This window comes from Aplysia californica, unplaced genomic scaffold (genome assembly GCF_000002075.1).
Source record: "Aplysia californica isolate F4 #8 unplaced genomic scaffold, AplCal3.0 scaffold00249, whole genome shotgun sequence".
NCBI lineage: Eukaryota > Metazoa > Mollusca > Gastropoda > Aplysiida > Aplysiidae > Aplysia > Aplysia californica.
Window position 1 is genome coordinate 155,088 of NW_004797519.1, and position 20,489 is coordinate 175,576.

Genomic DNA, 20,489 nt, shown 5'->3' on the forward strand with positions numbered 1-20,489 from the left:
TTAACATGTTCTTATGCTCTGTCGAATTGTAAATGGGCTGATTCATCAATGTCATGCTCTTAACTGTGCCTGAGCTGCAACAGGGAACTGCTGCTTTTTTTCCTTATCCCGACTATCGTCTTCTACTTCTTTTGTATGTTTGTCAAAGTCTTGTGAACCGCTATTTCCGGGGTGCCTTGATAGTCAGCAGACTTCTGTACTGTTGAAGCTTGAGAAGTGAATAGAGTAAATCTTATTCCCTGTAAGGACTTCTCTGTTGACACCCACCCATTGGCGTTCATATGACCGTATGTAGTTGCAAGCGCCGTAAAACCTCTACTTAAACAAAACAAAAAAACCCACCTAAAACCTCATCATGTGGATGATTGACGACCGGTTTCTGTGGTGTAACGGTGGGACGTTTCGCTGTCTCGCATGCAGGAGACCCGAGTTCGATTCCCGAGTGGGGAGAAAATTCGTATCGAGTTTCTCGGTCTTTCTGCTAGGATACATCCCTCTCACTCTTCTTCGCCCGGGTGGCCCTCACAGACAGGGTCGGAAAGACCACCTCCTAAATTATATTATATTGTGTCGATGGGGGCGTAAAACTGCCATAATTAAAAAGAAAGGGGGAAAAAAAGATTGTTAGCCGGTGCTCAGGTCAGGTTTGCCACTTCATTCCTACCAAACATCTTGATCTATCTTCCTTATCTCTCTTCCTTCTGTTCTTTGTATGTTCTTTAGTAACACGTCTAATTTTCTGCACTTGCATAACCTTTACTTGTGTTGCGAGTGCCGTTAAACTCACTACTTAAAACTAAAATTTGTTCCTTCTGTTTTTTTTGTTGTTGTTGTTGTTTGTTTTGATTTTATATGTTATTCTCTAGTAGTAGCACCTCTAATCTTTGGCACTTGTAACCTTTTTGTGTTGCGAGTGTAGTAAATTCATGCTAAACTTGAAAGAGGGGGGGAAAAAAACGCTTAAAAGAACGAAGCAAAAATAGGGTGAGTATCGATTCTGGAAACGTCTCTTATCGTGGTTTCAGTTCTTCAACAACCCTCCAACCCCGTGCTGGTCACTGCCATTGGTATGCCTTGCCGAACTGCCAGACTACACACGTCGCACACGTTCGTTCGTGTGTGTTGTTACTAAAAATACCGGCAGCATCCGCCTACACGGCACTCCTCTCTTTTCCACTCTGATGACTGGTACGGGGTTGTATTGGTTACATTGTGAACACCCCTAATATTTTTTAAATTCCTTCTTGGTGACATGGGGACACGGACGCCGCACGCACACACACACACACACACACACACACACACACTCTCTCTCTCTCTCTCTCTCTCTCTCTCTTTTTTTCTCACACACACACTCAAACACAAACACACTCACACAGTGAGTGGTTGGCGGGTGCTCTGGTGTGGTTTGTTCTTTCTTTCCTATAAAATATCTATCGTCTCTATCTCCCTTCCTTTTTTATGTTTGTTACTCTCTTGTAACACCTCTAATCTTCGGCGCTTACATGACCTCAATGTGTTGCAAGTGCCGTAAAACTCTTACTAAAACTAAAACACTCACACACACCGTTAATATTGAAGTAGTGATTGTAATGAGATGTGTACACATCACGTTGAAGTAGCAAAAGAAAAGCAGAAGAAAACTTGTCCTGTTGTACGTTCACATGTTGGTCAGGTCTGTGGGTTTTTGTTGTTTTTTTGTACTGAAGGAAATGTTGCGGGTGGTTTAAATTTACTACTTTACAAATTACCTCAGTTGTTTCTGTCTTAGTCTTGCTCAGCAATTTATGACCGTCGTCGGGTTGATGCACTCTCCCTTCCTCAAACATAATTGTGTCTGAACAGGTAGTAGTTCACACTTTTTTTGGTTCCCTCTGTTATTTTTGTCTGCCAGTCTTGGTTTATTCCGGGCAATAGGTGCTATCCTTTAGTGTGTGCAGGTGCCCCTCTTTACTCTTACAAACATTGTTTTGTGTTATTGGGGTTTTTTTTTACGTGTAGAGCCCAATTTTACACCACATTTGGTTGCTCTTGTTCCTTTCCTTTTAAACATCTATCGTCCTTATCTCTCCTCCTTATTTTTGGTGTATATTACTCTCTAGTAACACCTCTAATCTTTGGTATGTAAATGACATTTGTATCGCAGATACTGTAACCCTCTTACTAAAACTAAGACTAAAATAACCATCTACACCACAGCTTTTTGTTTATGACAGATCTGTCTATCTTGGTAGGTGATTTGAGGATGCGCCCGGTAGGTCCGATTGCTTTTCTTTCCCTCTGTTGTTTCTGTATGTCTGTGTCTTTTCCCCCTGTACTATGAGAGCAGTATTTTGTTGATGAGCTACTCTTTACTCAATCTGTCGGCCTGATGTTTATGTGAGACAGGTGTTGTGGGATTGCCAGTGGTGGGTCCTACTTTTGTCTTTCTCTGTGGGTGGTTAGTGGGTGCTCTGGTGTGGTGTGCTCCTTCTTTCCTATTAAACAACTATCTTATCCTTTGTCTTTTTGTGTGTTTGTTACTCTCTTGTAACATCTAAAAATTCCGCACTTATGTGACCTAATTGTGTTGTTAGTGCCGTAAAACGTTTACTAAAACAAATGCTGTCCATCAATATTTATATATATATTCTTGCTTTTTAATCTTGCACGTAGTGATCATTCTAACGTAATGTAATGTGCTTCTCTTTACTCAAACAAACTATACACTGGTGGGTCTTGATCGTGATCTTTTACTTAAAGGGTCCACTTCTTTCTGTCCAGCTGTTGTACATCCTTGTGTTACAAATGCCGTAAAACCTTTACTAAAACTAGCATAAACAAAGCTCTCCTGTTGTATGTATGTCAACAGTCTTGTTGGTTGTCTGGTGTCTGCTGTTTCAGCTTCTGTTTTGTTCTGTTTTATTGTTTGTCTGAAAGTGCTGTTGAAATGCAGCTGTTATTGGGCTGTTAAGTGCGGCTCAATAGACTTGGGTGGTTGGAGGGTGCCACGGGCAGGTCCTACTTCTTTAGTTTCTCTTTCTGTTTTGCTTTCCTCCTGCACTAAATGGCCGTTTTGGTGTTGAACTTAACTTTCCTTAAACAAAATATTGAGTCATGGTAGGCTTGTAGGAAGAGTTGGTGGGTGGTTGGCGGGTGCTCTGGTGTGGTTTGCTTCTTCTTTCCTATCAAACATCTATCGTCTTTATCTCCCCCTCCTTCTTTTTTGTGTTTGATACTCTCTTGTAACACCTCTAATCTTCGGCACTTATATGACCTTATTGTGTTACAAGTGCCGTAAAACTCTTACTAAAACTAAAAGGAAGTGTTGTTATGAAAATCTGCAGTGTAAATTTCTATTCCTCTCTTTATCTAAGTATTTCGTTCATTGGTGGGTGCCCTAAATATTATGTATGTTACTTTCTTCTGTTGGAGGTTAGTGTCTAATACCATACACTCAATTTGACTGGTGTCAGATTTGCGCCTTTCGTTGTCCAACACAGAAGACTAAAGACATGAGTTCGACTCTGGAGTTTTTGGAGGTTTTGAATTGAGATTCTTTGTCTGTCTTCTTGGATGTTGTATTACAAATAGCCTGGGTTGCCCTGGCAGTCAGGGTAGAAGCAGCTGGCCTCGTTATGTTTCTAAATTCTTGAAAGGGACATATATAACAACCAAAATAAAAATACTGATGTCAGGGTGTCAACTGCTATTTTTTCAGGTTATCCTTGACTGCCGTCTGAAGAAAGATATCCAGTACACAAAGGCCAACCCCAAGTGGCATCACTGGAAGACAGACGAGAAGAGGTACGGTCTTACTTTCGAGCGCTCAGAGGATGCTCGGGCTTTCGACCAAGGCATTCGGATCGCTGTAGCAGATCTCACAGAAGGTATTGAATGGTGTTTTTTTTTAAACTTTTATTTTCTCTTCTCCTGTTCCTCTTTTTACAGTCTTCAGCATATTCTGTGGTGTGATGGTTAGGCTCCTTACCATTGCACACACCAGGCATGAGTTTGCTGGCGTCTGTGGTGTAGTGGTTAGGCGCTTCACTTCGCTACCGCATGCACTGATGCAGGAGACCTAACAGTGATTCCTGAGTTGGCAGAAAATTTTTATTATCTTGGTCTTTCTACTGGGATGTTATATCTCTCTCTTTTTTTCGAATGGAATGTTGTGTACCTCTCACAGGGCTGTCCATCGTTAAGAATTTGGCAGAATCGTCTCAATTTTAATTCAATTTTAAGAGAATATGTTCGTAATACCCCTGATTCCAATTTTATAAAATTTGGGCAAATCCCAACTCACTGCCTACCTTCCCGGTGTATAAAGGGAGAAAAACTACCAGACCCTCACAGTCTACGTCATTATGTGATATGCTGGTGTCTGACTATAGCATTCTCTTTGCCGTGAGCCCTTGTAGTCGCTCACTGCCACTTTACCTTTGAAAAAAAAGTAGGCTTTAGAAGGGCTGAATCTAGGAGCAAAGTAAACATTAGGTTGACAAGATGTTACCAAATTCCTGTCATTTTATGCTGTGTGTGACAGACAAGGCCAGTGAAAGCTTTTTAAAAATTTTTTATAATTAGCCCTTTATCCTGCCCTTTTTTCCATAACTCGACAAGTGATGGGCCCGTCAAGACCTCTTTTTTTCATCCTGCCTTTGTTTGCGTTACTTTTATACTTGCTTGACTACAACCCCTGTCCTTGACACACCTGAGAAGAAGACGATCCATGGCCATATATTATGGATTTTTAAACCAGATAATTAATTTTTTATTTGCTGATTACTAAAACATATATTATGCTGGTGGGTGGGCAGCCCTGTTCTCAGCCTGGATTGGCACTGACACGCAGGGTCGGAAGTAAGCTTTGTAAACTATCTAAATTTTTTGTTGGGCTGTTAAAAACACAATTTTAAAAAATAATAAATTATAAGGCATACGTTTTGTTCCTTAGTGGGAAAGTTTTTAATGGAGTTTATAGGAATGGTAGGACCCACTCAGCCCAGGGCAGCCCTGGCACTTTTCACTAGTAAGCCTTATATAATCTCATTGCGAAATGTAGTTGGTGTGTTTCTTTTAAAAAAAATCAGTGTTTGTGTTATCTTTCTCTGTTCCTTTGGAATTAATCTGGGCCTCCTGATTTTGATTTTGTCATAAAGTACAGCACAGCTCCTCTGGTCGAACTCTGTGGAAGGCATAAGGCTGCTTCTATCTTACCTCATTTCAGTCGAAGTATGACTTTAGGCCTTTTTGACAATGGAGGGTTCATAATTAGCTTGGTGTTTATAAACAGGATTATTAAATTTGATAATGTGGCTGAGAAGGCAATTTCCCTCATCAATTCAGTTCTCTGAAAAGGAAAGTGCTATACTTTTTAAAATTGTGCCTTGGATCGTGCTCATATGATCATATGCAATTACTAGCACTGTAAAAGGTTACCAAACGTAAAGCTTTTCTGATGGAAAATGGTAACATTATGTTCATACTAAAGTGTAACTTTTCATATTTCTTTCAGGGATGAGTGATGGAATCGCACCAGTTGATGGAGACGAAGGGATTTTTGCGGTAATTTGTACTGTTGTGTTTGTATGTGTCTCGAAGAACTTAACCTGGATTTTTCAGGAGAACCACTTGGTGTTTGATGTCAATAGCTCCCTTTGCATCATGTGTGAAGACAGCTGACTCATCTGCACTGTTTTAAAGTACTCGTGCCAATAAGAAACAAGACCTGGAAATGAGGAAGGGCGGAGAGGAGGAAAAAAAAAGGACTGATTATATGATATAATAGTTTTCTGAGTGCTCCTCCACCTCATCAATTGTTGTTTGTTGTCTTTCCTATTTGTAACAGGACTTAAAAAGCTGAGTTCAGTTATGAGAGTACTGGAAGGGGTAGAGAAGGGTTAAAGACTGTTGAAATGGGTAATGAGATAAGTAAGGCAAGGAAATTAATATTTATGCTGAATCCATGTTAGGTTAATTCTATTGCATTTTATAAAGGTCATCAAGTAATATTTTTAGATGTTGATGCTGTTTCATGGTATTTTATACTTGTAAATAGCCTTAAATCCTTAATAAATCATTACTCTTTTTGTGTCAGTGAAAATAATTTATGTCCTTCCATCTTTTCCTTTATATACTTATCACCTAAGCCAACAATGGCAATGTTATCATAGAGTAAAATTCACCACACATTGACAAAAGCAATGATAGCAATATTAGTGTGTAGCCTGAAGTTAATGTTTGTTTTCTCTTGCTCTTTCAGTACATGGAATTGCCTTTGACTCGTAAGGACAGCTCATCTCGCTCTGCATCAACCACGTCAACCACTACCAGCAGCCCTGGGACCAACTCACCACAATCACCACTTAACAACAACGATCCGTTCAGCTTCACCCACCCCCACAACCACCTGCATCGTGTCCACTACATCTCCACGGAGCGCACGTCGGGCCGAAACCTTCACACAAATGGCGGCGGTGGCGTCATGGTGCACCAGCACCAGCCACAGCAGCAGCAGCAGCTCTTGTGGCACCATCATCCTCATCCCCACCACCATCATCCCCACGCCCACCACCACCACCATCACCATCATCATCACCCCCAGCACGTTGTCCCCCAGTACCAGTGCCAGCCCGGATCACCCATCAGTGAAAAGAGCAGTCCGCACAAATCTAGTTTTGACTCTAGCTCGGGCCAGGAGGATGTGTGGGTCCGCTCCTCGCTCGACCCCTCCTCCATTAGTGGCAAATCCGATCAGGGTTTGTTAGACTGTGGTGGGAACGGGGACAGGGAGCACAGAGACTTGTACAAAGAGGAATCTTACGTCGTTTTCAACAAGAACAAGGCTGGAACGCCACACGAGTACAGCTACCCCAACTTGGAACCCGCACAAAAGCCGCCGGCCCAGCGCAGCAGCACAAAGAAAGCCCTGAGCTCATCGGCATGCCACACGACACAGCCTTACCCCCCATTACCAATCAAAAACCCAAAGTCAAAAAGCAAGGGTGTTGGCGGTGGTGGGGGCGGCGGTGGAGGAGGAGGAGAAGGGGGCAAGCTGCATGGTCAGTCGGGGGCCCGGTCCCGTCTGGTCTCCCCTCAGGTGCAGTGCAAGAACTGCCGGGAACTGTTCTCCGTGGACAACAACCCTCGAGGCTCGTGCGAAGACGCGCCCGATTCGGTGGCGCGCTGCATCGAGTGTGTGTCGTGCGTGTCGTGCACCTCCTGCCTCATGTACCACTGCTTTGCCGACGCGGACGGCGAGTTCCGGCACCCGTGCTCGTGCGAGACTGGCGACCCCAACCAATGCAAGCGTTGGACCGCCTTGACATTCTTGTCGCTGCTTTTCCCCTGTTTATGGTGCTACCTTCCCCTCAAAGCCTGCCACCACTGCGGGACCATGTGCGGTGTCTGCGGTGGACGTCATAAGGCAGCATGATCCTCACTCTCTTCTCTGTGTTTGGAAAGAAAGGAATGTTCTAGTGATGTTGGGGGGGTTGTTTTTGTTTCGTTTTTTTTTTGCTGGCGATTGTTTTTTCGCCATCTCCCATCTTCATTTTCAGGTATATATATATGTGCCACACGCATACACATGGAGAGGAAAGTTTCTTTCTGTTTTTCTGGGTTTTTTTTCCTTCAGTTTTTGTGTTCAACTCCTGCAATGAAGCCATGTTTCAGTTTCAGTTTTTTAGAGGAGTGTCCAGTCTTACATGTACATGAATATCGTCATGGATTCTCCAGTAGCTTCTTGATTGTGGCAGATCTTTTGCAAAATCTAGGTCTTTTTATTTCGATTATCTTTTAAGGGTTCCTGGTTAGCATGGAAGAGATAGTGATTTATTACAAGTTGTTTTTTTAATGATATTTTGATGAGGGGTTTTTTTTTAAATTTTGGAAGAATGTTTATTCGCTTTTTGCTTGTTATACACATGTTTAAAGGAATGAATGTGACACTTTTTCTTTGTAAGTCTTACAGTAGTCAGTCTTTTTGTGGTTCTCTAGTTTATTCTTGTCTGAACCAATTTTATTTTCTATGGGCGCAGGTCGCTGAGTAATTGTTGGTAGCCAATGTGACAAACAAGCTAAAGGTACAACACTGTACGCCTTACAAAATCCCTTAGCAAGTCTGTCATAATTCGTTTACTCGTTGCGTCTTTTTCCGCTGGAGGGGTCACAGTGAGTGGTACATCGAGGTGTAAGTTGACGACAAGAGAAAACAAATCGGGGATGAGAGCAATTGGGAATTATGTGAAAGAAAGAGATCATAATGCTGTGGATACTCCTCTGTCACAGAACAGTCTTCTGTCTTAAAATAATTAACACTGTTGATGAGGCCACTGATCTATTTAAGAAAATAAACGAGTAATTTGTGTGAAAGCTGAAAAATATGAAGGCATCTTTTAGGACCTTGTAATGGTTGATAACTTTTACTCATCAATTTACTTACTTTGAATTTTTTAAAAAATCTTATTATTAATCATTAGAAAACGGCAATATCTTTTTCCATGGGCTTTATGTTTTCTGCAACATAGTTGAAATTGTGCCTCATTGAATTTTAAAGAGGACCTCCAAAACTTCAATTTTGTGTGGCTGTTTTTTTTTCAAGATCTAAATGTTAAAAAACAAACATCAGCAGATCTGAATGATCAAGTTGGGGTATTGTAGAGGTTTAGGTTTAGAATTTCTCATGTGTCAGAAATGGGTTAACTTGTCTGAGAATTAATTCACCTGTGTGTGTTCGTGTAACAGAGAAAGAGAATAAGTCTCGTTTGTGAGCTAGGCTTGGACCGTTTCTACACTTTTTTTTTTCTTTCTCTATTCTGTTCTAAGGACTTTTTAGAAGACTTTGAAATGAAAGTTGTTATGAGCGTGTTTACATAAAAGGTTACTGTACATAAGATTTCTTCACTTGGCATCCAGTACTTTTGTCTGTTGTGAAGAAACCTATTTTGAAATGGTACTTTAATGCCTGTTTGTGGATATGTGTGGACTTTCATGTTCATGCTTGTGTGGTTAGTTCTTAACAGTGCCAAGGGAAAGGAACTATTATATGTCAAGTCTTTCAATCCATTCAACAGGAAGAAAAGCTGCTCCTAACTCCAGATTTCTTTTTATGTAAGGATAATTTGAAACAATGTGTTCTCTCTGTGTACAAGTTTTAACCGCCATCCATTGTGCAACTTAATTATCCGAGAAAGGTCTTATAGAAGCAATCTCAGCTAGTCGGACTTGTATTGAGGAGAGTAGAAGCTTCACAAGAGTTTCTCCCTTTTTGCCAGGTTCGTGTGTATTGCAGTCGACTCGGGTAGTAGCGTGTATGTGGGTGGTATGATTTGATTTCAGTTTGAACTGATATCATGTATTGCAAGTAAGATAATGTTACATTTACAAAGGATTCTTGAGATTTAAAGGGATCTTTTCCATGATGAATATATTATCTGTATATGATGCCATTACTGTATGTGCCATGCTGTTTGTTTGTGAGCCAGTGCACTATGGAAGTTGAGAGTGAAAAAGGGTCCTGTTTAGTTTATGTGATAGATTAAATAGCATTGGTTGGTATGAGTTTTTTTTTAAATCACAAAATATTTGAAATTTGAAATATCTTCTAACTTTTGCAGTTTTGGGGGATGTCATTTTTGTTTATAGTAGAAGTCTGTGACTGAATGAATGATAAAAGATAAAGGGAATAGATAGGAGCTACAGGAACACTTGTAGTGAAAGGCATTTGGATAGTGGAAAAAAAGAACAATTAGTTTCCAAAACTTAACAGCATAAGAACAAATGAAATGCCATTACATTAATAAGATCGTTACTGTCTATAGCTGTGGCTGGAAATATTTTAAAGGGGCTGGGGATACCTTTTTCTTTATGAAAAAAGTTGCAAATGACTTTTACTTGCTATCAAATATGTAACTTCATAAAAAGTTCTAAATTTCTCATTGGGTTTTTTTTCTTCCAAGTGTCATAATTTTCGGGAGTGAATCTCAGCTTTGGAAATTTGCAAAAACTCACCTGAGAAGAGTAGTCGTTTTTTTTTAGTCATGGGATGAGGGGTAAGGTGCTTCTGTGAAGGGCAAGTAAAGTAAGTAACTGGAGAGAGAGGATATAAAACACATATTGCTAGGAAGGGATGCAATAGGCTGCCAGTCTCTGCCAAGGGTGCCCAGAAAAGTTGTTTGTTTAAAGCAGTTTTTGACAGGAGGGTGAGTTTACTGCAATTCTCTATGGTCAGGGGAAGTTGGGATCCTTATGTATGTTCTTTTGAGAAAAGATTGAGAGATGTGGAATATGGCTTGCAATGATCTGATTATGGGTTAGCTGTATATCTATATATATAACTTCCTTTCTTCCATTGAAGCTATAGTTACCAGTCGAAGTTGTTTTTGTTTGTTTTTTTGTTGTTGTTGTTTTGGGGTTGTTTTTTTTTGGGGGGGGGGGTCTTTTACTTTAGTGACTGTGTAACTACTTTTTACTTTTGTTGTTGTCGTTTTGTAATGATTTTTCTTTGTTTGCTGTAACTTTGTTGAGAAAAGCTGATATCAAAATCATCTTTTATCCTCTTTGGTTTTGTTTGTCTCTCTGTGTAAGGGCACACTTAAAAAGTAATGTTAAAGAAACATACCCCAGGAGTAATGAAAACCCAGTGACTTAAAAATTTAAGGTGTTGTAAATATGATCAAATTGTTTCTGTAGTCCGGCACAGATGAAATGGCGGGTGGTTGGAGGGCACCACTGGTAGGTCCTACTTCTTTACTTTCCCCTCTGTTGATTCTGTCTGTCTGTCTTACTTTTTCCCATCAATAAATGACCATTATTGTGTCTATTCCTATTAAGTTTTGAGCTTTGCCAGCTGATTAGAGCCCTGTGTACGGCAACCCGGCTAGGTCCTTGACAGACCCTTGAGCTTTTCTTCTCTTTACTCAAGGAAACAGGTGTACTGAAAATATACAGAAGTTCACAGTGCTAGAACTACGTTATGTTTGAAAAACTAAATGAATCTGTTCATTGAATTCTCACACAGGTGGAAGAAAGGAGTACATGTTGATTGAGTTACATGTGATATATATTTTTGCCTTTAAACAAAATGTAATGAATCAGATTTATGGAAGATGTTGATCTTGTTGTGAAATAATGGGGAGTGTCGTGGGCCTGGGATGTTCCAAGGACAACTTCTTGCACTTTTTCGCTACTAGTATGCCCAGAACAAAGTGACCTCTCTAAGACACTAATCGTTTATGCCAGAGAATCATGTCACCTTTATAAAAGCCACACGGATAAAGTTACTGTCTATGAGGTCTGATGGTGTCCTGGTGTTTGAGAACGAGTCTCATTTAGGTGGGTGGTTGGTCGGTGCTGTGTCCAAGTGGATTGCTCTTTCTTTCCTTTCAAACTTGTTTCCCTTCAATCTTTTGTTGCCTCTGATTTTGCAAAAGGCATGGACATCCTGCAAGGAAGCAATTGTTTTGATGTAGCTTTAAAGAGAATTTTCTTGTTACAGTTTTGTGTTGGGCCTTTTGATTTGTACGATTTGGCAAATGGTTGCCTCGACTTTCAAAATTAGAAATTTCTGTTTAAGTTCCTAAAAAGATACTTATTTTATTGGTGCTGTGGGACCTTTGTTGCTGCTATGTTGATTTTGTTTGTTCACTGTATATTTTGCTGGCTCATGGAAAAAGACATTTTTTATTTTTTTTTGGGGGGGGGGGGGGGGAGATAGGCATGGTAAACAAGAGATTTATGCCTGAGATGTCAGGATACTTCAGAAAAGTGATTAGAATATTATGACCAAAATTACTTTAAAAAGGCTTTGAAAGCAGTAGAATTTTTGCTGTAATTTTCTGCTGGCTTGGCATAGTGAGTCGCATCTTTGATTGACTCTTGGAACTTACTTTGAGTGGGTCCGGTATTATTTTTTAAATCCCTCTCTGTTTTTCCTCTCCCTTGTCAATGTTCTGATCTGGGGACCATACGCTTCGCCTTCATGAAGATCTGCTTTGCATCGAGGTGCGGGGTGAAGGTCGAGCGACAGGAGAGCCTAAAAAATTTGTGAACACTCAGTGCTTCAGATGGGTTAGGAGAAGAAAAGTTTGGAACAGAGAGGAAGGGAAAAGCTAGACAAACAAAATTTTCAACGGATAGCTAGTAACTAATTTGTTTTTGGTCTGTTTCATATATATATGCCAAGTGCCCGAAGGGAATGTTCTAGGACAATGGCTGGACACTCCTTAGGCTACTTGGCCACGCGCTCCCATGTTTTTAAGATAAGGTCCTACAGGTACATGTGGACTTTTCGTCCTTTTCCAGTTGATTGTCTTCAGCCTTTTCTAACTGCTCTAAAAATTTGTGTTTAATGGAAATTCCCTGCATGAAAGGGGTACCTGTGGTGGGGGGTGGGGGGAGGTGTCATCACTCATGAACTTCTTTTCACTTGGGGGTGGGGGAGGAGGATAAAAATCAACCCCTTAGCTATACTCAACCGAACTTCTAGTCATTAACGGAAGGTGGAGAGTCATGTAAATTTCATGTGTGCATGTATCAGTACCTTTTGCCGTTTGGAGGGAGCTAACCTCAGGATTATGATCAATTTCTCTGTCAGTGAACAAAGTAAGGGAAAAGTTCAATTGTTTACCTTGGTATTTTTTAAAATTATTTTTTTAAAATTTCTTTTTTCTACTACTGATGGAATTTTGTGCAGCTTGCAGTATTTATTTATTGAGTTTTCTCCTCTCTCTCTCTCTCTCTCTCTCTCTCTCTCTCTCTCTCTCTCTCTCTCTCTCTCTCTCTCTCTCTCTCTCTCTCTCTCTCTTTTAAAAAATCAGGAATTGGTCCCTCTTATAGATGACGTTTCCCCCCTCCCCCTGTTTGTTCTTCCTTTACACTGTACACAAAACAATACCTTTATGTTCTGCATACAAGCACACTTGGTCTTTCATGAGGAGGTTTGGGGGTGGGGACACAATGGGCCTGGTTTTAATAAAGACATTTGATTAGAAGATTGTCCTTTGAGTAATCTCTTATAATTATATTAATTTTGTATTTCTTTACATATATATGTATGTGAATGACCTCTGCTGCCAGTAAGCGCAGTGAAGATGTGAGTGAACTTTTATTTTAATTCTATTTTCTTCTTCCAGCCCTGGTTGTGGAGCTATATAGTCTCAGACATGTGCAAATGGTTGTTATGTAAATATACTGTATTTCTTAGTTCTATTTGCTGGCTCTTGTTCGTTCTTGTGTGAGATGTTTATTTGTAAGAGCATTAAAACTTGTTTGACATTTCGCAAATGAAATGATTTTTCTGTTTTCATTTTTGTCCTGTCGTAGAATCAAAGGACTGACTTGTTTTGCTTTCTTCTTCTTTTTTTTTCTTTTCATTTTTTTGAAAGAAGTAAGCGAGATGAATTTAGTCACCCTTTAGGAAAATTCTCCTCCAGCAAAATTCTACAAGTTAGTTGAAAACAGACTAAATTATAACGAGCACATATTATATACAAGATCACTTATAGATATGTCATAGACCTATTCCATCTGCCATGTTGATTTTGCATATCAGTACAAGCAAGCAGCAAAAAACCTCATCAGATATTATTTTTGAGAGCTATACACGAAAATTTGGTGTCTGAAGGGTGGGTAGTTTTTTAGTTTCACTGCTGGTGTCATGACAAGTGAGCTTCCTTATTGTCAGAGGATTTAACGTTTTGTTTCTCGTCAAAACTTGCACTTGTTACTTTTCCGATCCAGCGGCCATTTGGGTTCTAGCCCTTCGGTCTGTGCACTTGTTACAATCTTTCAGCGTTAAATTTAAGTAGCCTCCACAAACTTTACTCAAAATTTCTGTAAGAAAAGTGGTCAAATTTGAAGAGCCCAGAAACATCTGTGAGTAATTTTTTTCTTTCTTTTTTTTTGGTGGGGGGGCTCAAAAGAAATTTGTTAATCATTGTTACCAAAGAATTAGAAATAATTTATAGTACGGTGTCATTGTCATATGTGACCTTGGGGATTTCTTACTTTTTCCTGGGGGGGGGGGGTTATGTGGAGGTGGGATGGTTCTTATAGCTGGCATGACTGTGTCCAAGATGAATTGAAAGTGTGTGATAATCTATCTATCTTTGTACACGTTGAGAAATACCTGCTATGATGTAAGGGTTCGCTTCACCTCTTAAGAGTAATGCGTTGGTGTCAGTTACTGATCGTTGTTGCTTCATATAAATAGATATATAATGATACTATTTTTATATTTGCTTTAAGCAAAACAAACAAGCAACATTTTTACTGAATAAAGATAAATCACACTTTGAGTTTTATATCCTTATGTTGTACTGTTGGTATTGGATGCAAGAGTTTTTGAGAGGCGAAAAATAAATCATGTTCGCACCCTCGTCTTATCTCCAAATAAACTGTGTGAAAATGATATGAATAGTATTCAAATTTTCATGTTTGTATGTATATACCTCATTGTAAATATGTACACTGAAACTTACATAATCTGTTACAATGAGAGTACTGTACAAATATAATGTCTGTAAAAAAGCATGCATGTGTTTCTGTATGTTTTTGTAAGCTTTATCTGAATGTTTTGTTTTTTTCTTGTGACTGCTAGTCACTGACATACCTAGTTGAGCAGGCCGTCCCATTATCTGCTTAGTATATCTTTTGGCTCCTCACGTCAGCTGGCCAATGACGTTTTGCGTTTGAATTAAGGGTGTGAAGTATCCTCCTGATTTATTCCAGAAGTTATTGTTTGATGACTGTATTTTTGCCGTTACGTGCAACTGACCACATGACACTTTTGAAGTGAAATTATCAGAAGATGATGTATGCGGCCCACCCGAAGCTGCAGCGTCGCTGCATGGAATGTCTGCCGTGCTTGCGACTGTTGAAGAAAATTGAGTAAAGTTGCAGTTGTACTTTTTGGTCTCTTTACGATAGCCTTATTTCTATTGTGCGTGCTATTAGATTTTAAAGTGCACCAAAAAAAAAATGATTGCAGTAATGTTTTAAGGGCGGTGATGTGTCCCGATTTTTGTACGTTTCTTCACTTTTGCTCTCACTAGGTATATAGATTGCATTGCACTTGTGTGGAAATGGGTGCCAAACTATTGACGTGTGAAGAAAGGCCATAAGACTAAGGGAATGACTGTTGTATTTTCCTCCTTATTGTTCTATTGGCCAAGGTGCTCATGAAATTTCTTTATAATGCCCTAACTCGTGCTTGAAAGTTTTGAGAGGAATTGTAAGCCAAACTCGTGCTGATTTTCAAAGGCTTTTTAGAATGTGGTCTGCTTGTGAAGAGAGTTTGGCTCTTATGTCTGTCTGTATGTTGCCATAAATATTGCTTACCGTTAACTGAATATCTCTCTGCCTGCTAGTCCCACATAAGTTTCTTCCTTCATCTTGGTGATCTGTAAAATGAGAAGAAACACTCTGCACTTTAGAATGTATGTGACAAACGTTGAATAAGTAATGCAGCTCTTATAAAAAGGTTGAGAGAAAACGAAACTGCCGCTACACCAGTATAGGGCTTGTAAGAAATGTTTTAAACAAGAATGGAGGGGTTGGTTTCTGAAATAAATTTGGCCCTATCTATGGCTAGTTGTCCCATCTCAAAGATGATCCTTGTTTAGATGTCTATCCATGTACATCCAATCCATGCATCCTATGTGACGGACATCTGTGGTGTTGTGGTTAAATGCTTCGCAGTCGTAAGCAGAAGATAACAGTTTGATTCCCAATATAGGGAGGCTTGTCTGGTAGGATGTTGTATCCTTTTCAGGCTGGGTTGGTCCTGACAGGCAGAGTCAAAGCCACCCAGCTTCTAAATGATTTCTTAAGTGTGATTGGGGCGTAAACATCTACCAGAACAATTTTATATCCTACATCAGTTTCATCACCCAATAGTTTGTACATTTATGAATTATAAACGGCTTCTTAAGAATCAGTGGGGTTTTATTTTACTATGAGACTCCCAATTGGTTCATTGTGACTGGCAGAGGGACCTGTGATGCATTCATATTTGTTTTTTCATCCTCAACTTTTTCGTTCCCGAGTATCCAAATTATTGTTATACATTTCGCTTTCAAAGTGGGCGGGTGTGTTTGAGCACCATATGTGTCTGTGAAGAGGCTTAGGGTTTTTAAAGATTTCCCCCACCCCCTGCCACTTTAAAAGTAGTGACGGTGAGAACCAGCTGGTAGTAATCATAGCAGTGGCTTGGTATTTCAGTTGTTGAAACTTTGGACTCACCATACTCTGAGCACAACTCAAATGTTTAAGTTTCAGTTGAAATTAATGTAGACAAAGTCTGTGCACATATCTTTTCATAAAGCAGATTGGTGTTGGGACTTTCAGTTATTTCACAAAATACATATCTCGACTCTTTTGTCCCATTCCAACTGAAAATTATACACCTGTTATTTTAAATCTAATTTCTTTCTAGGCTTTTGAATGTTACTATTGCATTTTACAATCTTTGAGCATGTCCATTTATTCTGATACTGTACTGCTCTGTTTTCAAAGGTCACTATTGTGTTTAAGAAGCACTTAGATACTGGCAGATGGAAGTTTTTCAAGAAATGGAAAACAGTGGGGAAAAATTGAACAAGAGAGCAGTGAAATTTTGTGTTTGTGCTCCCTCCAGTCTCTCTGATTGGGGATTTATTTCTGCTGGGAACCAGATCTTGATAAGCAGTGCTTGTAAGAATTTCTGACAAGGTACAAGTTGAATGAATCACTAGATACTAGATATATATGTGAATTCTAGAAAGGCCCATCTCTCTCTATTTTATAGGCAAACCTGTATGTGTGTCATATAGGGCCCTCTCCTTTGTCCCCTCAAGGGATTTGAAATCCAGTGCTATATCATGAGCCATTTTCTGTACATGAAAAGTTTTACAACTTATGTTCTCTTTTTGGGTAAGATACTGTCTGTCTAAGCATTTGTACTTTAGTCTTGAGAAAGCACACAACTTTAAGAAAGACTAGGCTCATTACTGCAAGACATATCTAAATTGTTGTAATATTTCTAGAGGTCTTCTAAATTTCTAACCAGTTTGGGGCAGTTGCTTATTTATGTTGTGTAGTTCTTCCCAGGCTTGGTGAAGCTGGTTTTGTTCAAACTGTTATAGTTATATTGACTCTGGGTGATAATTTTTGTACCCCTACCTCTTTCAAGGTATCCAAAACTGGTAAAATTCAGTGGTCTTGTGCTATTGAAAATACATTCAGTGTGTAAGTCTGGGGTCACATATAATTGCCAGGCATAAAAGAAAAATGTTATGAGGAAAGCGTTAGTAAAAACAATTAGTTTTTAACTGCGTATAACTTAAGCAATTAGCAGAAGTGAAAAATAAAATGTTTCAATAATTGGATTTTTAGTGCCTGAAATAAAACCTTGCTTGTCTTTGAGGATATGAAACAAGCAACAGGCATTCTGTCCATACCAACTATAATCCTGCAAATATTGACCGAGGCAGTTGTGTTGTGACACTGACAAAATGTACACATTAATGTTCCATTTGTGCAACACACATCTCTTGTCTTGCCACAGAATAGAACCAAATGACATGACTCAAGTTAGTTCAGTTGGCCGCATGTTCATTTGGATTGGAATCTCTGGAGTTGTCTAATGTGTGATGGTGGAGGATGAAAACTTTTTTTTTTTCTTTTGAGGAACAGTTAGGCCCTTTGACTTTCAGGGAAAATACGTCAGTTCAATCCCTACCTTTCTGCTGAAAAATAATATATAGCAGCCCTGACTAGCATACAAATAGCATGGTTGAAACAACCCCGGTTCTTGATATTTGATTCTTTTTTATCTAAAATGTGTTAATTAGAATTTAAAACCGTTTATTGTCCGTCTATCAAACTTTAGGGATATAGAGGCTAAGTATTGTTTCTTCTCACGTATGTGCTTTCAAATCACTCATATTAATATAAATTTTTTGACCATGTTTTAATAGCATCTTTTGGGTACAAAAGGATTTGAGTGCCAGGTTGGTTGTAGGAGTGTAAAGTTTTTTTTTGTGGCTTGTGTAGGTCTGGCAGTGTGACTGTTCCCTGCATCAACAGCATTTTCTCAGCTTCTCGGGTTCTCCACTTTTTACCCATGTATTGTAAGTCTTCACTCAATTGAAAGTACGTGTATAGAATAAAGATGCAGTGGATGAAGATGGATGTATGGAAAGAAAATAAACAGATTACATCTGTACATTGGTAGTAACGGAACGGTAGAGTAGCAAAAAAGTACAGTCGTACCTAATGGGTAGCAGCAGTACGAATAGTGTGGAACAGAAAGAACAAATCGATGGCTGGGTGCAAGACTCCGGCACACTCCCAAATTGCATAAAGGCCTTTGTAGGAGTCTCTCATCCAGCCATGGAAATATGCAGGTCCTGTTTTTGTTTAAATACATATGATCATGTATATATAAATATAAAAGCTTTGTTATGGTTCCTGCTAGTAGGGTTGACTTATATTTTTTTAACTACTGAAATGATCAGATAGCTCCTGGGCAAGGTCACAAACTAAGCTTTAGCTGTCCCAACATATCTTGCTGTGTTATTTGTATTCATGCTTAGCGTCTTTTTCTGTTCTCTTTTTGTAGGCTGAGATCTTTGTTTGTGTTATGACCAAAGAAAGGTCATATGCAACATAATGGTTTAGTCTTCTCAGTTGATACTGAAAAAGTGAGTGTTCTCAGAAATGCCAGTGGCAATGTCTATATTACAGCACATTTGGTACTACATCTGTATCTATTGAGGGTGACGTATCTTGTGTGTAAAGAGTAAAAGCAAAGATTGTTTAAAAGGAACTTCTCTTTGGGAAAAGAAACAAACAGCACTGGAGATGATGTCTACAAAAATGCATGTTTATTTTCGAGAGTGAACTGTCTTGTAGTGTTACTATCTTTGCTGTTAATGTGAAGGTGATACTTTTTTTTTCGTAAGATCACCTTCCGTTTTTCCCCCTTCATTTTACTGAAATAATAGTAAGACGTATATGTCAGAAGCAACATTGCCCTTTCCTTACGGCAATGTTCCGTAGTCGCCTGGGTTGTTTTTTTTCGTTCTGTAAGGTACACATCGTCATATCAACCTTTATCTCGTAATGCGTTGGCTCTTGTGCCTGTACTCAAAGGACGTTGATTCCCTGATGGTGAATGTTTCATTCAATATGGAATGTGTGCTATACCAGACTGCCCAGGTTGGACCTGACAGGCATGGTCAAAATGGCCCTCCTCCTAAACAATTTAACCGTATGGACTTGAGCCTGACTGCCTTTACCATTGACCCTTCTGTGTACTGAAGGCACATCTCTGCGTACAGTAGTGTATATCTGGCTGTTAACGCAGCGGTGCTGAGTTGTGCTTGTCTAACGGGCTCGGAGGGAAGGGGTTAGGACTCAAAGGGTTAACAATTGAGTCGATGAGGGCGTAAAACACTTTCAATATTTACATATATACCTGATATGTATGAATGAGAATGCTTCCTATAGAAAGAGGAGTTCAAATTTTCGCTAAAGGTATGTACCTAAAGTCAAACCTTTATTTTACACTCCTGAGCACACCACACCCAGAAGTAAAGAAGAAGAGATGAAAGGGAAAAGGGCAACATCAAGCAGAGACACAGAGAGAGATTAGATTAAAATACTGCAATATATGCGACATCACTTGTTATGGAGCCCTACTAAATTGGTGAGAGGAAATTTTCATAACAGGCCACAAAGCAGAAATTATGACCCACTGATCAAAACTACATGTTGCTTATGAATGTGCCCTTTGAATTTGTGGTGCACATGAAGGATGTTATAAGTAGACTGTCTTTTGATGAAAATTATAGTTCTCGATCTTATTCAGCCGGTGTGTTGAACAGCCCATGGGGGGCGGAAGAGAAGCCGAAGTGACCTTTCTAAGTTTTGCAGATAAATTTTGTTGATTGTAGTTGTTAAAATAAGCTATATATATATATAAATATATACATACATACATAAAACGTTGTCCTATCATCCCAGTGTTGCTGTGTCTGTGCTATCACTTAAACAGTACTATGATAGATCTATATCAATTTTATTTTCTGCTTATTCAGGATATTGCTGCCTGTTCACTTGTTCTGTATTGTATCAAGCTGGCTCTGCCGAAGACGTAATGTGGCAACTGCTAGTTGGATCAATGATTTTATTAGCATTTTGAGAATTTGTGTTTGTACTGCATTTTGTGAATGTGCGTGATATTAGTGATAGTGAAAATAATAGTAATGGCATGATCTTCTGGAACCTTTCTGCTTTTGGTCATCCAGTGGTAATTGTTACCCATGAGAACAGTGTTTTGAGTTTAGTTTTCGTTGCTGTTGGAAATTTAGATCTAATGTTCAGGTTGTCTGTTGATTTTTTAAATGACTTAATGTTTTTAATAGTTTTGTTATGGGGAGGTTGGAATAAAGAAGTATTTGTTTTCTCTTGTTTCTTTTTTAAAAAATAGTGTAAAAAAGTACAAAGCAGTCGCTCGAAAAAGT

At 39.2% G+C, this 20,489-nt stretch overlaps 1 protein-coding gene across 1 annotated transcript in view; it reads left to right on the forward strand.

Moving 5' to 3' along the window:
• Positions 1–9,727, forward strand: part of LOC101857649 (sprouty-related, EVH1 domain-containing protein 2) — a 45,116-nt gene extending 35,389 nt beyond the window's left edge. The window contains exons 3-5 of the mRNA XM_005100479.3: positions 3,701–3,869; positions 5,498–5,547; positions 6,245–9,727. Of these exons, the coding sequence (XP_005100536.1) occupies positions 3,701–3,869; positions 5,498–5,547; positions 6,245–7,417 (1,392 nt within the window). The 3' untranslated portion in view covers positions 7,418–9,727. The remainder of the gene's footprint in view (positions 1–3,700; positions 3,870–5,497; positions 5,548–6,244) is intronic.
• Positions 9,728–20,489: the final 10,762 nt, after the last annotated feature.